We start from the raw sequence: 22,888 nt of genomic DNA, 5'->3' as shown, positions 1-22,888 counted from the left end.
AAGTTATTTATATCCTTCATTATGAAAGCCTTTGTCATTGCTTCTAGCTCCGTTCTAAATAGATGATAGATACTTATGATTTATGATAGTTTTCAAAAATTGTTTCCGATCAAGCATAACTTAATGACGTCATGGGAAAATGGCGCCGTGAAAGTTTTGAACTCCCATTTGTAAGTTTTCTGTAGTATGGAATCGGTCTCCTGTGCTCACACTCTGTTATACTTTTTTATTAGTTTTTATCAAATTACTTTAACTTGGAAATTCATCGCTGCTCACCTGATATATCAGGCAAAATGGCCAGCGATTCCAATCAGGTCTGTAGTTGATGCATGTTGTTTTTTGTTCGGCGGCGCGGAATAAATAAATACCGGGTGTGGAAGTTATACAGTTCTCATCAGGATGACTATGTTTGAAAGAAATGGCGCAAAGCATGTGTCATAGTTCCACATGTTTTGATCAGCATTATGATGATAGGCCTGTCTCCTATTGTCTGTACTGCTTGCATGGTTGGTTTTATTGATTCGTTTTTGTTTTAAGTGTGTATATAAACGCGGAATACTACTTTGAATCTAACAATAAGGCTATACTACTGCAAAGAAGCCGTGGAGGTACCTGCACACACGGATTACGTGGTGAAGCAAATCTGACTCAGGAAAGATGGCTTCTGGCAGTATGAGTGTAAATGATTATTTCTCCAAGGTATTGTACCACTTATATGATATTTCGTTGTGAATTATGCTCTGCATGGTGATGAAACTGTATAGAGTCCTGTTTGGAATCGGTGTCCTGTGCTCACACTATATTTCATTTTTTAATTATTTTTTATTAAATTACTTCAACTTGGAAAATCATCGCAGCTCACACCTGATATATCATGCAAAAAGGCCAGCGATTCCAATCAGGTATAGAGGTGATGCGCTGGATATAAATTGGCAATGCAGGCTATGTCATTATGTGCGTGATGTGCAATATACCAAAATTGATCTTGCCTTGAAACTAGTCTTAAACGAACGATAATTGCCGCACGGATTCCGAAAATTTAAATTGTAAACCGTTCAAGGCACTGACTCTACACCCCCAATTGCTGTTAAAAGTCGGAAATCGGCCTTGTTCTGAAGAATCCTATACAATGTACAATCCAAACACCGCAGGCGCCATACAATGACCTTTGCTGCACTATTTATGATTGTTCGGAGCCCAAAATTTTGATTAGTCTGACTGCGAACTTTGGGATATTGATGAATAGTAAAACAGTTCCGACGCATTGGCGTAGCCAGAGGAGGCAAAAGGCGCCATGCCCCTCATATCTTTTTCGTAAATCTTTGTAAATTTACGAAGTAAAAGTATAATGCGGCAGATTTATTTATTTAATTTTAAATCTTTCTTCGCGGCATTTAGTGCCGCTAGATTTCTTGCTTTTAGTACCCGTCCAGACGCTATATTATAAATATGCTATTCCATACTTGGACGTCCGATGTCCCACCATCCCCTCTTGAAATTTTCTGAAATTTGGTATATGCATAGATAAGCTAATTCGAAGCTGGAGGAACTTTGTTTTATGAAAATTGGACTTTGGGGTAAAAAGTTACGTCACTTTGAAAATCAACAATTTTCTGCTCATTTCGGGTCCGCACAGTTCAGGCTTTGTCACTGTAATATTCAAGAAGGTTTAGCTAACTCAGAGGTCTCAAATACGCGGCCCGCGAGAACATTTTGTGCGGCCCGCGACAGCATTTTAGAATTTCAAGTATTCGACAATAATCAAGCGCCACATACCTTTTTTAGATATAAGAACGTAAAGTTCACCTTGAAATTACTACTGTTTAATATCACTGAAATATAAACAAACTACACTATCACATCACTTTTAAAAGCTATCATGCGGTAGAAGACCCGTTGATGATTCGTGACTGAAAATTGTGATTTGGTTTGGTGCGACCGTTCGTAAAATTACTAGATTTCGGATTGACTTGATGATTAAATAAAAATGACTTGAGTCCAACCCTAAGCCACCCCTAACCTGTCATTTAACTCACATGCTCATGTGACGCTTGCCCAATTGTCGCGTGCTATAATGTCACCAAAAATGAAGTGTGCTCTTGAAACTGCAATTTAATGGACTTTACAGCCTCAAAGTCCAATTTTCATAAAATAAAGTTCATCGTGTTAGGAATTAGCTCATCTATGCATTACGAAATTCGGAAAATTTCAAGAGGTGATGGTGGGGACATCGGATGTCTAAGTATGGAATGGCCCAAATGAGAAATACGCCTAACTTACAGAATTGAGTCTAACTTTATTCGCAATAGCAAGAGAACTGATTATTCCTGGTATCTTCTGAGGTCGTTGGGATGCTTCAGTATAGTTGTGTACAGTCCATGGACAGGCACCAATATTATTGACCGAGTTCATTCGTAAACTTTAAAATATATTTTCCGCCTAGCGCCGCTACAACATGATTACAGACTGATTTTTCATGACCTAAATGACAGCGATTTTGGTGCGTAGTAAGAAGTCTTGGCCTCATCGTTAACTAAACCGGCTCCCTCATATCGGATGACTAAAACAGTGACTTGCACAACGGTTTGGAAAACCGCATGTGACCCTATGGCCAAAAAGGTTGGCCACCCCTGCTCTAATGTATTCAAGACCGCACCATCCAGTATCGCCCATTGTGTTCCCGGTTTTGCACCCTGGCATCTCTATGCATTTTTCAGCTCTTGAAAGAGCATGAGACGAAGAAAGCCAACAGTCGAAGCCGGTGGAACCGGTGGAATCCCAATGTTGGAACGTGAGTTTGAGATTCATTGTCGTGTTTCCACGTCTGGCGACTTCTGCTTGTGAACATTGTCGATAACAATTTTTAGACGTACGGGGAAGGAAATCAAGGTCTGCCCCATCGATAACATCTCGGGGTATTTTCGGTGTTCAGAGTCTGAATCAGGTGAATAATTGATATTCTCATTCTCTCCTACAATTCCGGCTTTCTATTTTTAAATTGTTTCCAAATTTTGAATTTATTCACGTAATGTTATTCAAGAGCTGTTGAAGTCAATGAGACGTCTGTGGTCAATCAAAGTTGTCAGCAAATTCTTTAAACTCTGGCTGCATGTTGGACATAGAAACCTGTTCTGTTCATGTTCGGAAATGTTTGCCCGAAAATGTAAATTAGGGTTGTCCAAAATTTGGAAAATCTCAAAAATGATGAGTATCAATGTCTCATTCTATAGATTATTGATAAGAAACAGCAATGGGTATGGAATAAGCTCTCAGGAAAGTCGTTAAGATTTGTCACAAATCGTTTGAAAGTAGCCACCGACGAGTGGGCATGCCAGTGACCATAGAACGGCAACAAGACTAGTAATCACGAAATCACGGCTCTCGATTGGCTAATCGGGTATGCTTCAATGAGCACGACCGTGGCTTCTTGCTGATTAGTTGTCAGGCAAAATACAATGCATGCATAAAAAGGGGAATAATAAAACACATTAAAGTTGGTCCTCTGAGGGATAAATCAATGTCCAACCATCTGGCATCCAATAGGGACATGTGACGATCACATGTGCCGCTGATGGTGCGAACAGGAAAGTCAGTTATGTTATGCTAAAGAAGGAAATATATTTACAAAGCCGTGTGGGAAGAACTGCTAAATTGCCGAAATATTTACAGAAGTCTATGCTCATTTTATGTATCGATAACCCTGCCAATTTATTGGCCATATATAATCGTGATATGGCATTAAGACCAACTGGGTTCGTAGATTTTTGATGCTAGAGACGCAGGCAGACGCGGAGCGGAAATGGTGCAGTAAGATTCCGGTCGAAACAGGATTTTTGAGATTTTCCAAATTTTGGACAACCCTAATGTACATACCGGTAGACCCGAAGTAGTTTTATGACCATCTATCTCGGGTTTACCAACTGATGTCCACGGGCCATGTTATCATGTAAGACCGATAACTGTATTTGGGCATAAGTTTCCCGCCACTGCTCTGAAGTATTGCTTTTTCTTCTTCATGTACTTGATATTTCTCATCCTAGTTCATCCTAGAATCATGTATGAAATCTGCAATATCTTGGTTTATTTCAGATGGTGATGCTTCGGATGTCCCGGTGAGTGTTGCTCGGAATAGTAACTGCTTAGAATCACTCATAATATTGTGTGCAGCTTGGATTTGATTTGTTGCCCTTTCTCAGGAAATCTCTCGAGTCAGTCGACATAACCTGTCGTCTGAAGCACCGCAGATTCAGACTTTGGAGTCGGTTGATGATAATCCGACACCACCCAAGAGAAGACGAAAATGTATGAGTCTTTTTGGCTGTATTATTTTTAGTTGACTGATTGAATTTAATTATTCGTAAAACAGCCATCCAACATTTTCTATAATAGGGTTCCTAACCTCTTTCTACCGTGGACCACTAAATTTTTGGGGTGGTTGTATGTGCCCGTCATTGTGATGAATTTTGAACTGAATTTGAAGTAGGCCAACCTCCCAATTTGGGCAGCGGATGGCTAGAAAAACGTCATCCATTTCGCAGAGTCCTTATCCTAACTGCGGCCACTCTGCCATCTGGTCTATAAAGCTATGTCATGAGACTAAAGAATGGTCATCGTTTTCGCCCAGCCCTTGAGCCTATTGCGGCCGCCGGCCTGCGGTGTACACTGGAAATATGATAAGATATGGACATAAGTTGAAAATAATACAGATACTATGAATAAGGACAATGTAGTAAAATATAGTTGTAGTTGCAGCATTGGCCTATCGTGGGTCCGTCCTCAAACCCCAGCTCTATTGGTAGGCTATACATCAGCGGCGGGAAACTTCTCCAGACGATGGGTCAGTTGCGGGAAAATTCAGTACTTGGGCGAGTCGGATTCCTGAATCGATTCATTAATCGCGTATTTATCCACCTATGCAAGGAATAAAGTGTATTTCAATGGGCAGTGCGCTCTAAAAATGATGTGGTCTCAAATTGAAGGGCAAAACGAAAGAAAAATTTTGGCCGCAGCCGTTTTCTTCAGAACGTCACCGTAATGGAGCTGTAATGTATTGAAATTTCCAGAGTTGCAGCACGCTCCAGCAGTCACGCAGAGATCAAACTTTATATAGTTGTCAGCCGATGTTATGAAGGAAATATATCGTACACGCCAAGGTGGTTTAGATACCACGTTCGACGGAAGATGTCCAGTCAGGAGATTTATGTCAAAATCGGGCCTAGTGTATTCTATTTCCTTCATAACATCGGCTGACAACTATATAAAGTTCGATCTCTGCGTGATTGCTGGAGCGTGCTGCAACTCTGGAAATTTCAATACATTACAGCTCCATTACGGTGGCGTTCTGAAGAAAACGGCTGCGGCCTAAATTTTTCTTTCGTTTTGCCCTTCAATTTGAGACCACATCATTTTTAGAGCGCAGTGCCCCTTTAATGTAAACTTTAAACTAACAAAACTGTAAAGCACAAAGACCAAAAATAGGGTTTAATGAATTTATTGACGCAATGTACTTCGATAGTTGTTGATGTCAATGTGTCATCTGTGGTCGATCAAAGTTGTCAACAAGTTTTTTTTTCACTCTGACTGCATGTCAGACATAGAAACCCTTAGTAAAGACTTCACGTGAACATCTGTTCGATTGGAAGGCGGCTTTGTCTTGTTAATGTTCATGGACGGTCCAAAGTGTTTGCTCTCAATTGCATGTACAAAGCACACCCGAACAGAACAAGCGGTTTCATGGCCAATTGGCCATCTTCTCTGGTTAGCCGAATTCACTGGTAGTCAACTTTCCACCTAATTTTGGCGAGAAGTTCCATTTTTATGTTGGGCACTATTGGTTTCAGCGACAAGGCACGATGTAACCGTGTCCATCGCAACCCAGACGTCGATAAACGAAGATTCTCCTCTACAAAACGGAGCCGATTCTTCACGCAGCGACGATGAAATCGACGTTACTGTGAAAGATACGGGGACTCAAATGATCTCGGGCGGACCTTACAAAAAATTCCTGGCCAGCAGGACCGCACGGCGCAGCCACCCGAACAAACGCCGGTCCAAAGCCGGTGAAAAATCTATGGACGCCGCAACCGGCACATCGGATCGGGATGTAGACAAAAGAAAATCTCTGGGGTCGTCGCTGCTGCGTCCGCGCAACAGATGGCCCAGTCCGACATCAAACGATGCAGAGTGTGATGTCATAGATAAGGAGCTGGATAAGGAGATGTCTCGCAGTCAAGTCAGGATGGCAAGGCGCAGCGATAGGAGAAGTCGGGAGTCGTTGCTTTCGCAAATCCGAAACACGCCACCCGAAGCGGTGAGTATATTGCTTTTATTGATGATAAGTGCCTCCAAAAAAAATCGTTCGCAAAATCTAACTATTCTGACGCAATATATATCTTCGATTTGCATCTTTTGTCGGCCCATTTTGATTATTTAGGTGATAATTCTGCCAGACATCAAAGCTTTAAGAAAATAAAAGGTGCTGTGCTATCTTACCGGCACTACTAGCCTACTATTCATGAAGCTGTGAAGCAAAACTAGAACATCGCAATAACATAACACCGTATCCAGCAAGGCATCATATTACAACGCAACAGGAGATTTCAATCACTCAATTTCGCCAACAAATGAATAAGTAGGCTTACTATTTTCGCAAATGATAGTGTCCACGTCTATTCTACAATCTGTTGAGTCATGACTCCGATTTGAGACGATTCAGACCAGCCTGCACCACATATGATCGTAAATTAGTAGCCAGTTACGCATATTCGAAGTAATTTCGTTCCTGTTATTAGTCTTGAACCAAGGCAAGGAGGGGAAGAGGTTTGCAGCAGACTCTGTAATTCGGGCAAGCGATGATACGCGCGCATCATATTACAACACAGCAGGAGATGTGAGAGATGTCGGAATGAATACGCACCTCGTGCGGCTGTACATTGTATACATTCGATTCTCAGTGTTTGGCAGCACTGATAATACGAATTACTGAATAAATGTCCAAGCGTGTAACTTTTCTGTTATGGCTCTGATGTGTAAACGGGAATGATTGATTGTTTTTGTCGCGCATTAACGGCGGTGCAATCCCAATGGTCTATGACGACGGTATTATCTGATGTCTTTCTAAACGTTGATCACTTCTCAGATATCAACTTTCTCTGGCTTGTCAAAACGAGGAGCATCGGCTAATAGAAGCAACATACTAGAGAAATACACGGAAAGTGAGATCGTCTCTTGGAAGTTACTTCTTTTCAGCAGTGATCCATTTCTTTTGCTTTGTAGTGATGGACGTGACGCAGGCGTCTCAGAGTAAAAGCTATACATCGTCTCGCCGAGATTCTAAACAGGAAAAGGATACAGGTTTAAGAAAAAGGTGATTTTGCGGTACTATGTTTTAATTTTGCAATTATAGACTCCGACTGATATTTGTTCCCGTGAAAATATCGGTCTAATGCGGGCATCACTCATGAAGCTGTTCCAAGTGAGAGTGTTTTCGGTATTGTTTGATTGAGTTCTATGACTATAAATCTACAATGTTGGTCAATGGACAGTTGGACGCACTCTGCTTGTTATGCTGCAATTTTACACATTGTGATGGTTGTGATCTGTGATGGGATTTTGAGCAGAATTTCTAATTTTATACTTTGCATGCTTAATCCTGAATGTTGGCAGATAACAGGAATCTCGCTGCTCTCGCGTGAACGTACTTGGTTCATTTCTCTTTTCAGGTTATCCTTCAAAGACGGGATCAGTGGCAGCCCCTTAAACTCGACGCGGAAATCTGTGGTATGTGCTGCCCGTGTTTTACTTGTGTCGGCTGTCTCATATCTCATCGTTATTTAGGGTCTCGGTGATGGTCCGGTCGAGCCACCTGCTTTGGAAGATGATTGGCAAGTCGAGTAAGTCCCAAAAGGAAAGACATTACGTATTTTTGTCCTTGATGACTTGGCGGCATATACACCGGCTCACGATAAACATACGCACAATCTGTGCATATGCATACCATGAGTGCATGATGTGCATATGCCGCTGGGCATTGGGCAAGGAAGGTGCAGATTATAAGGCTTTCTAAGTCTTGCACCCTCACCCCTCCATGCTATCCCAGTAATGCTGAGCACCAAGCGTGCAAGTCATGGACACCAATGTTACTAATCAGGTCTTTGGTTTGACCCGGCCGGGGATTGAACCCACGACCTACTGATCAAGCAGCCGGATGCTTCACCATTACGCTATTTTTAGTAGCAGAGTAATTTCGACACCAGAAGTGTCAAAATAGTCAGAGTATCCTATTTGAGTGCTCTGAAAGAGCAGAAGTTGTTCGTTACTGACCACCTCTATGCATGATTGCACGGTCACGAGTGGCATTAGAAGTGTATCAACTATTTTTAATATAAAAGTGGTGCATCATTATTGTAAGAATAATCTTGAAAATGACTCTTTCATTGGGTATGAGCGTGAATTGTGATATACGGCACTTATTGAATTCGCCACTTGTATGTATGTATTGATGCTTTCGGGTTGCATTGAGGCTAGCGTTGGGGTTTAGAGTAGGAGTATGCTAGGGTTAGGAAGGGGTCGTCAAGTTCCGAAGTCACTGATAACCATGTGCACGGTGTGATTTAATATTTTAATACGCTTGTTGTTCAGATTGCCGGAAAGTGTCTCAGACTCGCCGCCCACGATAACCGGTGCAGATCCAGGTATCGTGCCTGGGTCGGTAAGGAGTTTGCAGAAGACGTCCGAGAACCGCCATAGCGCCAACCCGGCAAAGCGCTCGCTCAGCTTTTCGGGCCAGAATCGTAGCGGCGCCCGCAAAAGGTCCTCGACCGGTCTCAAGCTGAGCTCAAAGGCGAAAAAGAGTTTGGAATATTCAGCCGTGGATTCCGGGAGACGGTCCGGGCCCAAAAAGTCAACGGTCAAAAGGAGGAGTAAAACACCGCGGGACAAAGTACCGGCTCGATCTCTGGTGAGCTACCCGGACAGCGGCGATGATATCGAGGCAGACGAACCCAGCCCTGATACAGAGGCCCGGTTGGACTCGAAACAGTCCCGGCACAGCTCTCGGCGACGCCGCAGTATATACCGCACCATGGGGGAGAGGAGTATCGCGGCCGAAGTCCGCGAAGCTTATCTTGGACAAGCTCGATCAAAAAGCAAATACGACAGCCCGTCTTCAGACCACGATAGCGATATTGTCTTGTCTTCGAGGAAAAGGCGGAGTTCAAATGTCGTTGCCGCGGGATACGGACTGGTCCGTTCCGGGACTAGGCTTACCGACGGGGAGTCTGCCAGTGGTGTGGATGACCGGGCGACTGTGGTTGTTAATCGCGACCAGTCGAAATCCGGGACGGGACGGCGTACTGGCAGGGGAAGGGACAAGCGTTTGGCAGAGTGGTTGCAGTCACAGGATGGGCCTGGAGACGCGTCTCCTCGGCTTCGGGATAAGCGATCGGACGGGACCAGTGTCACCGGGAGGCGTTCGAAACGTGAGTGCACCGGCCGGGTTTGTTTGTTTGCGACCGTTGGCGATGCCAGAGTGGTATTGGTCATGGTGATGTTTTCATCAGAACCGGTCAAAGAAGTACAAGTAGATTCGTAAATTTATACTAGATTACGAGTTGGAGTAGCGAATTCCAAAAATGTCAAGGCTCCTTCCAAGTAGAAATAAGCAATCATGGTATGAAAATCACTGAGTAGATTTACTCGATTGGTCGCAAACTGGTAGGAGTTCATCGGAGATTGCACTTTGAAAATTGCGGCGTGCAATGTGCATCTTTGCGACTAATAAAACGCCATTAAAAATTGGTGCCATTTTCAAAAATGTATTCAGTTACCTTGATACAGGGGGGGGCACCTACACAAAGCGAGAGACATAACCACTTGAGTAACTAGCGCACGTAAGCAAAACTGACTCTGAGAAGGTAGAAGTGCTTTGTTACCGACTGCCCCTAATTTCCACCCATCTTGCGTTGACAAATCATCGCCAATTGTCATCGTTCTGTCAGCTTGGTGGTTCCCATTTACTCTATAATTTCCGACTTAACGTTGAACGTTGCTCATTTGCGACATTCTTATCGGACCGATTCTAATCTTCTACAGACAGCGAATCTGGCACGCCGTCAAACCAGAGAAGCAAACTGCCGTTTGTCAACGAGTCTACGATCCGCGACGGGCAGGATTCTATCGACGATCGGTTAGTGTTGGCCGTGTTTTACTTCACTGACAGGCGCGTAGCCATGGGGGGGGGTTCGGGGGTCGAAACCTCCTCCTTTAGAAACGCGAAACCCCCTCCTTCAACGCCAAACCCCGACCTTTTCAAATGACCGCTCTGATGCTAATACTCGGTTGCAATTCAATAAGTTGTATTATCAGTATTGCGCGCGGCCAATTAACGAAAGGTGTGTTGCCAATTATCGAGATTCGTCCTTGCGCATTGCACTTCACAATGTAACGCGACACGATCTCCCGCTGAGATAATTACGAAATCATGTCATTCATTGTCGCACGTTCGGTGATCATTGCTAGCCTGATTTACTGCGTCTCCAACAAGCCTAATTCTGCTGGCTTGAATAATCGCATCTGCAATAGGCCCTGTGCGCACGATATCGTCGCTGGCGTACACAATCACATCTGCATTGGCTTGGTGCGCACTGCGCACGATATCTTCGCTGGCCTGCACAATCGCATCTGCCATAGGCCTAGTACTCAAGGTATCGCTAGCTCAACTACCGCGTCTTGGGCTTACCATGCTTTGGCTCCTATTTCTCGATGGCTTGGATAAAATGCTATCAAGTATATGCTGATTAACGATTGTATTTAAAGAGTGACATCTCGTAACTGTATGACATCGAATGTCCGCAATCATGTGCGACGCGTGCGTACATGCGTAATTGATTTCCACTAGTCTTGAGTTATAGTCTAGTAGGCTTGAGTTATAGTCTAGTAGGCTTGAGTTATAAAAGAGGTAAGTTTTGAACCACCTGAAATTGGCGTCATTATAGCACATATTCCATAAAAACTCGTACATTTTGACTTGCGCAGATCGTCGCCGTGGCTACGTAAGACGCAAGACGCATTGACAAACGGGCGTCATTAATTGTTGGACGCGTTGATAAGCGCGCGTATTCGAACGTTTGACGCGTGCGTATTTCATTGTTCACGACAGATCAGGGAGTCTCTAATTAACAGCACTTCCGGACTTGTAGACAAGCTTATCATACGCATATAATCGCCAACACGGGGATGTTGTATAATCGTTATTCACGCATCGTATGTACTTAACCCTAATGAATTGATGCTACATTACTAAATCCAAAAAAATCGAAACCCCCTCTCCCCTTATTTTTCAGCTGGCTACGCGCCTGGTCACTGACGTTGTACTTTTTCATACACGATTGTTTTAACGAGTGAGTGTGTTTATGTAGGTTTGATCGGGGTAGCATTACTTCAATGGAACTCGAGATTTTACATATTCTAGCAGCATCAGAATCACACTGTGGCCCGATGTTGATTTGCAGATGTCACCATCTTGTTGCTAATGGGGACCTAGAGTGAAAACAAAGCATTGCCGCCAGGGCTGTGAAGTCGGTTCGCCAGGGCTGTAATGACTCGAGTCATTTTCTCAAAAATGGAAAATGACCAGACTCGACTCAATTTGTGTATTGACCCGACATATACTTGAGTCATTGCGTATGATTCGACCAAGTCATATGACTCGACACATTCCATACTCGTGACCTATTCGAATTTCGTATATCAGGAGCGATAACACAATGTAACGAAAAAAATGTCTCAGCCCCGGTTAAGTACCACTGCCGCAAAACACTCCAACTCGTGACAGTTTACAGAACTCATTCCCGTGAATCTACTTGGAAAACGGTGCGTTTGTTACAATCTTTAGTTGTTAGAAGGGAAACTATCTTTTCCAACTTCGCAGCAACATTTGGTTCGATTTTAAAGTAGTCAAGTTGGAGCATATGAAACAAACTCCTACTTTGAGTCTACCTTCGACGCGCAGGTTCAGTGACGTACCACGTGATACATTTGGGCCACCGTCGTCAACCCCGAGAGCGCCAAAGCCTCGGAAAGCAGTGTCGCACGCCCTGCCGCCGGAAGACGAGGACGAAGGTATGTCTGGCCCACCACTGCCGCCTGTCACAAATGATGACAGACTTGTACAAGCTATTAATGTTGGGTGGCGGTTAACTAGTGACTAGGGTTTTGAGTAGTTCGTGCTCCACTTCCAGTTGCAGATTGTACAACGAAAAAACAATTTAACGGCTGATGCTCATTGGCCGCAATCGGAGAGCCGATCAGATTCCAAAAACATAAATATAATAAAAAATTAATGAACTGTTTTGGATTTCAGTTTAGTAAGTGGCAGATCTTTAAAGGTCTCCGGTTCTAGTTTCGAGTTTTCGAAAAGCGAATATTCTATATGCAATTAAATGGTGTATTCACATTGAAATAAACCCGAATATTTTCGGCTGACACTGGTCAGGGGTATCTGTCCGGGAGTAGGGAATTGGAAAGGACATTGTATATCAACAATCGTATAACCAAATATGACATCAGCGGTATGAAATTTCTCCCAGATTATAACTATTCAAACTTTCATGCTGCTGATGCTTTTTCCGATTCTCTACTAGTTGCTGACGATTACCCCTGACGAGTGTCAGCCGAAAGTATTCAATTGGATATTGACGATTTGTACCTCCGATAAGGTCTTCTGTTCAAGTTGCGCATGTCAACAATCCAGTAGTTTGTTAAGAGCGCCTTTTTCTTGCCAGGTGACGACGTGCAGAGCGGATCCAGCGAGGTGGTGTCCCACGATTCCTATTCGTTGGGGAACGCGATCGTGCTGCCGCCGTCTGTCCCGGGGCACGAAACTTCGACGAGAAGCCGGAACATGTCGGTCCGACCGACGCCTAAAAGCGGCAGGTCAGGCCGGCGAAAATCATCGGTCCGGCCGGCTGCTGCTACTGAAATTGACGGGGATATGCCGGGGCCCGACCCGGACAGCGGGATCGACAGGTCCAGCACTGTCGTAGAGACGACCCGGCCGCCGCTGTCCGGTAAGAAAAAGAAGGGGAAGCCGGAGAAAACAGGCGGGAAGCAGGGCAAGAAAAAGTCGAATAAATCTGCCCCGGCGAAGAAATCGAAGCCGCCCAAGTCCAGGTGATGATGAGGCTGTTTGTGTTTCGCGACGTCGCAATTTTTTCGATTGTTTCAATTGTGTTGTCACTAACGAAAAAGGTGAAGTGCTTCTTAAGCAGACATGGTCAAAGTAGTCAAGTTTCTATTGAGTGCGATTAGAAATGTCTATTTTCAAATAAGTAGGAAGCGAGTATTCTAGGCCTAATTTTGCCTAAAAAACACGGGATACTGTTACATGAAAAGGCATATTGGCTGGAGCAAGTAGTGTGAGTGGACCAAACGTACTTGAGTACTTCAAAAAAGTTACAGTACTTCGCTGAACCCAAAGTTTCACCGAGTCACCAACACATTACTAAAGAATGCTTGTGAGCAAATTGAACTGGGCAGCATCAACGACGTTGTGAAAGAACAAAACGAAAACATTACAATGATTATTCATTGCAAATCAATGTTTCTTCACCTTGGAGACTGTTATCGTACTGCGTGGTCGAACTCCTGATACTTACTCAACGAGCCTGCGGTGTTCCATGGAACACTGGCGAAGAATCACTGCTCATGTGGTTATCATTTTATACTACTTTTACTCAGCAGATTTCTGTGTGTTAGGCAAATTAGGTTCCGATTACTAAACTTTTTTTCTTACTTGGAAACTTCTAGTTGATTATAGAATTACAAAGTTACCACTATTTCTACTTGCGCACCTACAATGACCACCCCTGGACCACTACTTCTACTTGTATACCAACAATGACCAGACCACCCCTGGTGGTATAATGAAAAACTGCAAATTAATGTGCGACACTTGAGCATGTGACTTTAACACCAAAATTAACCCTAAACCCTTAACTCAACGCACATGCTCGATTGCTTGTGTGTCCATGGCCATTTTTAAGACCTGCGATGTATTTCCTGAAGTTTAAAGACAACGTCTTGCATTGCAGGAGAGCGCTGCAAACTACAAACAACGTCCTCTCGACCAAACAGATAGAAGAATATCCCGGTAAGCATTTGCGTTTCAAGACGCGATCGATCGGAAAGGGAGACGGTAGTCATCGGTACTCGACTGTCATGTCTGTAATCACGGCTCCGTATTTACAGAATTGTAGCACGGCCCACTTCTAGGATTTTTTAAGAGTCCACTTACCTAGCTCAGATGGTGAGGAGGAGCTTAGATAAACCTACCACACTTCGGATTGGAATATTTTGTAATCAACCTGCCGTAGTGTTGAGCCTGGTTTGAATTTGAAAACCCGACATGCACACTCGTCTTTACGGTCCGTACGGTGATAGGGTCGATTTAAATCTTCGGTCACGGGCCCGCCTTCTGCGAATTCAGCCTGTTCTTTTTTGTCAGTGGAGCCAGCCTCTTCTGCAGACGACGACGGCGCAGGCGTCCGAAGAAGCAAAAGAGTTCGATTACCAGTCGGTATCGGAGTAAGATACGGGATCCATTACTCGTGAGTGGACCGCGTGCTCCCTACGCCGAGTACCATGACTATTGATATGTCTTGTTCCGTTGCAGGACGGAGTTTGACGAGCATGGATTTAAAAAAGTGGTCGGGGTTAGGAAATTGACAATCGAAGGTATGTTGACGTTCGCTCCTGATGAGAATCAGTCGAAAAGCTTTGAGTGGGATATATTCGGCATGATGAATATATTGTCTGTTGCTACATTGACTTTTGAGTAATGGTTTGGTAACGCGAATTTATGTTCCAGCCAAGGGTGGCAATAGTGATTTCCAGGCAGAGGTGGTCGACGTTAGTGTAGAAGGGAGTTTTTATACTTTGTATTTTGTAAAGTAGATGTTAGTTTATCTGCGTGCAGTTTGTCACATGTCTGCATCGGTTCCGTGAGTGAAATTGTCATAACAATGGGGTCAAATAACCCCTACATCACAATAATTGAATGTATTTTTTTTTTTTCAATACGCTTGTTTGTAATGTCATTGGTCATTCTGTGTTGTCAAAGTCACCTGGCTCTGACTCGCTGCTCAATGTTTGCGACCCCTCGTAAAAATCGACTCTCTGCATTTTCTACTTTCTACTGCTTGAATTAGGTTTGACACATCTCGGTAATCGCTACGTCTGCCGGTGATCGAGGAGTTATGTACGGCGTTGCTACTGCTCGAGTAATGGCGAAATTCTCTGTTCATAGGCGATGCGGAATTAGACGCTGCTACCGTGTCGCTGAAGAAAAGGAGAAGCAAACCCAAGAAAAAGGTGACCAAGAAGGCCGAGACCAAGCAGACCGAGAACGCAAAGTCAAAAGGTATCGTCGATCCCATTTCGTTCACGTTATTTCTAGGGCTGGTCAAAATCGAATTCCGCTGCCTGAGTGACTCGATTTTGAATCGAGTATTAGGCCTCGAATCTGATAGCCTATTCAAGTATCGCAGATTATGACACTAGCAGTGTGAGAGATGTGGACAGTTCAAATATGCACCTTTTACGCGATGAGAGATTGACGCAAGCTTTACGTGAGAATAAAGATAGCTTGGTGTTATTTTGACTATGCCCATTTCAGTGTACTTTCTGGCGATGGCACGGATCGTTCAGGACTTGCACGCACACATGTAATTTCCACTAACGTGCGTAGCTTTGCAATACATGTTTTGTGTGGCGGAAAATAATGTCGAAGCTATCATCTTCGTTTACAAATCAGCTCTCAAGGGCAGAGATCATAAGCTAGCTTAGGAGTGGGCAAACTACAGCCCGCGCAAACCTCGAGAAACATGAAAATAATGATAAAATGCTTCTAGAAATCAAATTACTGTCGCACTTGATTGAACTTTTTCTTAATATATTTCGTCATGATGAGAAGTTATATTCTTAGCATAGTATTTTTTATATTATTGATGGCGCGATTGCCCGACCTCGGTGCCCATGCATTTTGAAAGGTTTTAATCGCTAAACATCACAGAAACTGAAACGTGAATGACTTTATTCAGACCACGAGTGTGATATTAGAGCAACACGAGCGAGCTTATTACTTTTAGTGATGTACTTGGGAAAACCGATTCGCAAGTGTGTCAGATAGATTCGTTTTTCATATGTGTAGAAGTATTTATATTTGTAATTGGTAATATTTATGCATTGTAGAAGCGTATTAAACGGTACCATAGTTATGATGCTGTCAGCATTGTGTGTGCTGGAGTTACACCAAAAGTACAATCAATAATCATCAGACTATATCTTCATCTGATCAAGACACGCAATGTACAATGCAGTGTAATGAACAGATAAGAGGATGCCGAACGACCAGTTGCGGTCTGCTAAACTGACATCCACCTCGGCCGGTTGTCCGATGTCAAAATCCTTTTTATATGTTAATCTCTCGGCTCCTTCTTGCTCTCTCCGTTCCTTGAGAGTGCGTTCTTTTTCTGGGCTCTTTTTGTTGCCGTAAGACGCGACGCAACGCGGGGTAAGAGGAGCCCTGATAAACCCCGACACGGAATCGAACCCGGGTCGCCGGCAGCTTATCGTCACTGCTACGCTAATTTCTCCACTGCTATCATAAGAGCTATGAACAGGTCGCTTCCCACAGACTGAAATTTACATCCAGTTTTAAGCCGACGCCCGACATTCATCCCTAATTTTGACAATGAAGACGACTAGCTTGTATATTCTAGTCAACGTTTCTGACGAGTGTTCATCATCATCAAATCAACGTTTGGTTTGTTTTAAATATACAGATACATATATATTATTTCCGTGTCGTCAGTCACTATATAATCAAATAACGACATCGAATTTTGGCTTGGTATCCCAATTTTATATAGTGCGGCCCGCAAATGGATTTCGATGTCGAATGCGGCCCGCGATCTAAGAAGTTTGCCCACCCATGAGTTAGCTTATCCGGGAGAATTCTAATCATGTGATTAAAAACCGCTAATCGGGACGCATTTTAAGGGGGGATCATAAAGTTAGTTGATCCGGAAGAATGGTGATTGTGTGATTGAAAACTGCTAATCGCGGCGCGTAAAGTTGGATAAGGTTACGTGCTATGACTACTTGAGGTGTCCGAGTTTTCAATTGCGTTGCGGTATGTATGGCATCATAATGCGAATACTCGGTTTTGGCTGTCATTTGTTAATTTGTTTAATAAAACGGTAGGCTGCTGATAAAGATACTGCGACTATGATAGGTAGAATTCATCAGCTTCGCGAAATTAAAGGCGTGCGTGATCAGTAATGTACAGCGAAGAAATTGATTTTATAATATCGATAGATATATCGCAGTGCAATGGTGGATAGCCTACATAGTTCGTTGATTGTCTGATCCTTTTGTGAACCCTTTACCTAACAGACAATCGACGCGGTCATTATCGGAAATATTTGCGCGTAGGAATGTTACGCACTCTACATAGTTTTTATAGATTACTATTATCTATAGTCCGTAAAGGTTTGTTAAATCGTGGGATTAAAACTAACTTTATGCGCTGCGATCAACCGGTTTCATTAATCATGGGTTGTTAAATCCTGATGAACATGATAATCGAACTTTATGATCTCCATTCTCCGCACTTAGTGGCAAAGAGCGTATAGTTTTGGTACTCAGTATTCGGCTCAGATAATTATAATTAATACTCAATTCAGATTGGAGTACTCAAATCATTCTCCCCAGCCCTAGTTATTTCAAGCGGTCTCCGGCTGTTACCTCGAGGGGTGTCGCCGTCGATATGACCCAGGCATTTTGATTCTTGTCTAGGCGCAGCAAAGAAAAAGGGTGGAGCCAAGAAACGGGTGGCTGAAAAGGCAGATGCTGTAGTGGAAAGACCAGCTCCGATAGGTAGGCCTAGTCTGCCACGTTATTACAGATCTGTGTTTGTGGTTTTGGTGATAGTCATAGTGATGCAGCGTTGGGATAGAGCTTTGTATGGGGTATGTTTTATATCTTTTAAATTACCACCACTAATTAGAAGCTTTCGTCGGTACATCTCATGTTTTGATGTTGACGAAAATATGTTGTATCGCTATCGGCTAGAGATTATGATATGGGTCGGGCTCTGATTGTAATCAATCGATAATATGCGCTGTTCTGCTATGCTCCATAGTCCATATCGAGTCTCGAAATCTATAGATTACGTTTGAGGTCTCCGTTGGCAGGGGGCATGCTCGATATGCGTCTCTGAGTGACATTTGCCATGTGCACGAATCTCCTTTTTACTTAGAGGCAGTGTGTTCAATCGCTTTCCGACGTATCAGAATTCGTGGGTGTAGCTCAGAGTTGGATCAATTGTAATTTGTAATTGTAATTGAATGTAATTAAATACATTTTTCAATGTAATTGTAATGTAATTGTAATTAAAGCATTTTTATTTTGTGTAATTGTAATTGTGATTGTAATTTGACAAAAATTTTGCTCAATTACAATTTCAATTACATTAAATTGCTATTGATACCTGACAAGCACAACATAAAATAATTGACATATAATGCATTCTCTTTAAATGTCGACAAGGAATTTGATGGATCCATTCGCGGAAGCCCTTGACTGCGCCCTTGCATGCAAAGTTTTTTATTTTTACCGCTATGCTGGCCTCGGCTGCCATTGTATACAATTATTAGATTACTAACCAACGGATGGATTCGCAACACGTGACTCACGATTGAATACGCCGAGAAGCGAACTGCTGAGCCGGCTAAAAGCAGCAGAATTGATAGTCCAATTGCTGGCGATCCAAGCGTCGAAATTTGATATGTGTGGTCCTAATCGAAAGCTAGTGTCGCACTGATTCCGCAATCAAAGTATATTTCCAGGCAATGGTACCATCTCAAAATAGTCGTGAAAGTCTGGGAATCAGCATTGTTCTGAACAATCGCTCGGCGTAATTGGTCATTGTTGTGGTCATGCTGCTGCGGCGCTCTCACTTTTCAGAACAGTCGGCCTTAAACGGCTATTTTGGAGCAGTTACATTGCTCTGACGAGATTTTAATTTGTATTTTCGGAATTAGTGCATCAATAGCTTACGATAAAGACCAGATGCATCAAATTTGGACGCTTGGATCGCCAGCTCTAGGACTACAAAGTTTGCTGCTTTCAGCCGACTCTGCAGTACGTTTGTCGGTGCATTCATCCATGACTCACATCTTGCGCATCTGTCCGTGGATTGGCAATCTACAATACGATTTCAGATCACGATACTGCATCCTTACTTCGTCTGGCTAATAACCAGACCACTGGATATTATATAACGTCTTATCTGACAAAGCACGGTTTTGTTTTTACTCCTCATCCTAATTCCTACGTCCCTCGATAAAAAATAATAATATTTCTTCAATTATATACTATATACGCAAATCCAACACGTGCATATATTATAATACTTTTTTCAACGACATACTGCATACTGGAATAATTCGAAAACGTTTTTTCTTTTTATTAATTAACGGGTATTTGCGCATCATGAATGAAACATGAATACTTGAATTGTTGTTAATTACGACGCTACCGTTGTCAAGGAGCACAGTTGAATTTATGATTATTCAATTACATGTTCAACAGCAGCAATTGTAATTGTAATGTAATTGAAGCATGCAAGGAGTAATTGTAATTGTAATTTGATATTTTTAGCATGGAGTAATTGTAATTGTAATGTAATTGAAACATGCATGAAAGTAATTGTAATTGTAATTGTAATTGAACTGAAATAATGTAATTGATCCAACTCTGGTGTAGTTGTAGGTGTGAGATGCGTGCAATGTTGTGCTGCCGGCTTTGAAAATAACCACCCAACTTGCAGCAACAGATGAAGAGGAACCATCGTCGTGCGAAGACGATGACATATTGAACCAGTCTGGGAGTATCGCAGAGAGGACCGTAAACTTGCTCAACAGCACGACAAATTCAATGTGTCACATCGGTGCGTATCCGTTTCATGCAATCACCGTGGTAATGCGAGCAAGGGCAGATTAATATCTGAATTTATCAGTGGCACTTCCCGATTATAGTTGATATAATAGCTCCTTTATTGTTTTATAACAGCAACCAAGCTCGGGTGCACAGTTGAAGGATTCATGTATACTACTACGTCCATTGTTTGTGTGTTGTAGTTGGAACTTGATTGGACGTTTTGAAATATCACCTATCCTTGTTGTAGCGAAATTGGTATGCCGATAGTTGTGAAACAGAATGCCGTCAAGCTAGCGACCGTGTTTGGCGAGTGTCAGCTCAAAAATCTGTGGGCATATGCCGGCACTGCTGATATCTTGTTCGATGATATATTAAAATTTCCGATTGAAGAATTTGAGATCGTTATTCGACGTTTCATTCCTCATGCATTTAAATGTGTCATTAGCGTATGCATGGAAAGCCTAACTCGATTTTGATGTTAGTGAATTTTTGCATTTTACCATGATATATAACTGCGAGCTGACAAGCAGTATAATAAATCTTGCTCAAACGGCAGGCAACACGCAATTGATGTAGAAAAGCATGATTTGATCCACTTCGTTTCCCAAACTGATATGCTGTGCAACGTTTGAAATTGTGTGATGCATTTAAGCGACTAAGGCAAAAGGTCTGGAAACTTCTATTCAGCAAGTAGGTCCAAAAAGTTTATTTGGTCAAGGACTCGCGTACATTTATCAATTAATGGCCAGCTACTTTCGAAATTTCAATACGTATCTTTGGGACTAAAGCAAAATAACTAATCGCAGTCCAAATATGTGCAATCTTTGAAAACTTATGCAACCACGATACTACAGGGACTATTTCACGTGATGATATAAATTTACTCATATGAGTGGTGCAATTGTAAACATATCAAACAACTATTATCTAGATCAGTGGTTCTCAACTGGAGTCCTCGAACGCCTAGTGGCTCGCGAGGCATTTTCAGGGGGTCCGCGAAACCTCCAAATTTGCCGAATGCTTGATAACCTACAATTTGTATTTTTTAAATTAGAGAAATCACGAAGCCGTTTCGCTTCATAACTGCTAAAAAACTTCAGAACTCACAAGAAAACAGAATGGCCGTCTGAGATGAAATATTCGACTTTGCAAAGTCATTTTAATCTGCAAATTGCCAATAGTCTGATACAAACATATTGGTGTTTAGAATGTTCTGTCGGGCTTTCGGAAAACATTTGCTTGCAAAAGTCCATTTTTAATGTGATATCCACAACCTCTATTGCAGCTAGATAGAAATGACTATTCTAGAGGTTTCCCTTATATTATGCTGTGATCATACCCAAAGGTGTCACCACCTCTCTTTGTGAAAATGGATTTTCGGCCCTCGCTCATATCAAATCGACGGCGCGAATTTTCGAGACACAGCCACGAACCTCAAGAAATGCAGATACAGGATTCACTTTGAAATAGGAAACGTGTTCCCAGTTTATATGTAAATAGTATGTTAGTTTCAAGAAAGGTCATTTTGTTGCTGTTTATCGCTAGCCTACATACAGTTATATTTCTGCCAGACAAATGACGAATTGACGGTTGCGTGATAGTAGATCTGGATTTGAACTATAGCTTGGTAGGGGGTCCGTGTCGGTTCAAAGAGGGTCCACGAAGACGAAAACGTTAGGAGCCACTCATCTAGATTTTAAAACCCGAAATGTGAAAAGCAAGTAGTTGAAGTAGCAGTGGAAGTTGTCTAAAAAGGTAACAACTCTACTATGTAGCGCAAGTAGGCGGAATCTAATTGAGTGTTGGCATCAGTCGATTAATTGTTAATTTCCTCAATTCAAAACACTGCAAGATTGTGATGCAATGAAATGGCAAAAAGAAAAAAGTACTCCTTTACTGAACACCTCTGCTTTTCACCCTGCAACTCACACTCACTCTCGTTTCTTTGCCAGATCTGTCGCAAATCGTCGTGCGCGGCAGCGGACCCCTAGCCACGCGGCCAAAACGGCACCAAGTCGCCGACGGGATCTCGATAACGCGGGCCGTTAATTTGTCTGAAACGGGCTTGTCGTCTGTCGTGCAGGGCCGGATCATCATCAAGCCCAAGTATGCGAAGCCGGAGAGGATCTGCGGTTATGGGACTATGGTGAATGTTCTTCCATGATATTTCTCTTTGCGATCGTTTGTCTCTTGAGTGTCAATGCTTTGAATTAATTTTGGTAATAGGGGCTTAACTGATATAAGATACCTGTAGTACTAGTACCTACCATGGCCTGAGCGGACACATATCTGTATTGTGTATAGGCCCAGGTGGAGGAATTCGAGTCAAGTAATGATCGGTGATTTGTTTGACCCTTTCCTCCCTTCAGCGCCGCCGTATGGTTATTTCTGCCGATTCGCTAGTTCGAATCAATTATGATACGTTGGTTGGCATTGGTCCGTCCCTTCTTGTAAAATGTGGTCAACTCACAGACAAATTTTTATAGTGCTGAGTCTTGCAAGCAAATGATTGCTAACGTTTCTTATTTCAGTCCTGTCTGGTCGAAGCTGGTTCCGTGGAACTGACACTAGCTGGCGAATCCATACAACTCCCGAGACGTTCGCAGTTTCAAGTTCCCTATAAGAACATGTACGCACTTCGCAACAACGACACGAAACGTGATGCGGTCATCTTTTACACTATGTGCATTGAGCAAAACCGTTCTGCCACTTCGGATTGAGGATTTTGTGTTTTCGTCCACATTTTTAAGTATAGCATTGCGATTGTACGATAAGTGCGACTGTTGATGTTTTACGAGATCATTGATTTGAGTTTGTTGATTATATTTTCTTTTACTGAAATTTGTCTGCACTGCTGTCTCGTTTTGAACACTCGCATCGACGAGCG

At 42.8% G+C, this 22,888-nt stretch overlaps 1 protein-coding gene across 4 annotated transcripts; it reads left to right on the top strand.

The window, feature by feature from the left end:
* Positions 1 to 507: 507 nt before the first annotated feature.
* On the top strand, positions 508 to 22,842 carry LOC145450890 (uncharacterized). 4 transcript variants are annotated; one of them, XM_080329390.1, is made up of 22 exons: positions 508 to 699; positions 2,718 to 2,791; positions 2,868 to 2,944; positions 4,090 to 4,112; positions 4,197 to 4,302; positions 5,841 to 6,310; positions 7,139 to 7,214; positions 7,276 to 7,366; positions 7,722 to 7,779; positions 7,837 to 7,892; positions 8,641 to 9,483; positions 10,097 to 10,186; positions 12,011 to 12,120; positions 12,783 to 13,170; positions 14,091 to 14,149; positions 14,504 to 14,606; positions 14,672 to 14,733; positions 15,305 to 15,418; positions 17,857 to 17,937; positions 19,892 to 20,011; positions 21,954 to 22,147; positions 22,533 to 22,842. In XM_080329390.1, exons 1-22 carry the CDS (start codon positions 658 to 660, stop codon positions 22,719 to 22,721), a joined length of 3,426 nt encoding a protein of 1,141 aa, XP_080185516.1. In that variant the 5' UTR covers positions 508 to 657; the 3' UTR covers positions 22,722 to 22,842. The 4 variants fall into 4 exon arrangements, with proteins under 4 accessions (XP_080185516.1, XP_080185517.1, XP_080185515.1 ...); XM_080329391.1 differs by having other exon boundaries at positions 509 to 699; positions 8,641 to 9,479; positions 10,093 to 10,186; positions 19,898 to 20,011; XM_080329389.1 differs by having other exon boundaries at positions 509 to 699; positions 8,641 to 9,479; positions 10,093 to 10,186.
* The last annotated feature ends 46 nt before the right edge of the window (positions 22,843 to 22,888 follow it).

The sequence above is a fragment of the Botryllus schlosseri genome, chromosome 11 (genome assembly GCF_051294905.1).
Source record: "Botryllus schlosseri isolate E-star chromosome 11, Bs_hap1, whole genome shotgun sequence".
Taxonomy (NCBI): Eukaryota; Metazoa; Chordata; class Ascidiacea; order Stolidobranchia; family Styelidae; genus Botryllus; species Botryllus schlosseri.
Note: the sequence above shows the minus strand (reverse complement) of the source record. Positions and strands in the feature narration are given on the sequence as shown.

Excerpts from the sequence above, each read along its gene's own strand:
- LOC145450890 (XM_080329390.1), top strand. The coding sequence starts at position 658 with ATGGCTTCTGGCAGTATGAGTGTAAATGATTATTTCTCCAAG. Across the intron at positions 7,367-7,721 it reads GATACAGGTTTAAGAAAAAG|GTTATCCTTCAAAGACGGGA; the intron begins GTGATTTTGCGG and ends TTCTCTTTTCAG. Across the intron at positions 14,734-15,304 it reads TAGGAAATTGACAATCGAAG|GCGATGCGGAATTAGACGCT; the intron begins GTATGTTGACGT and ends CTCTGTTCATAG.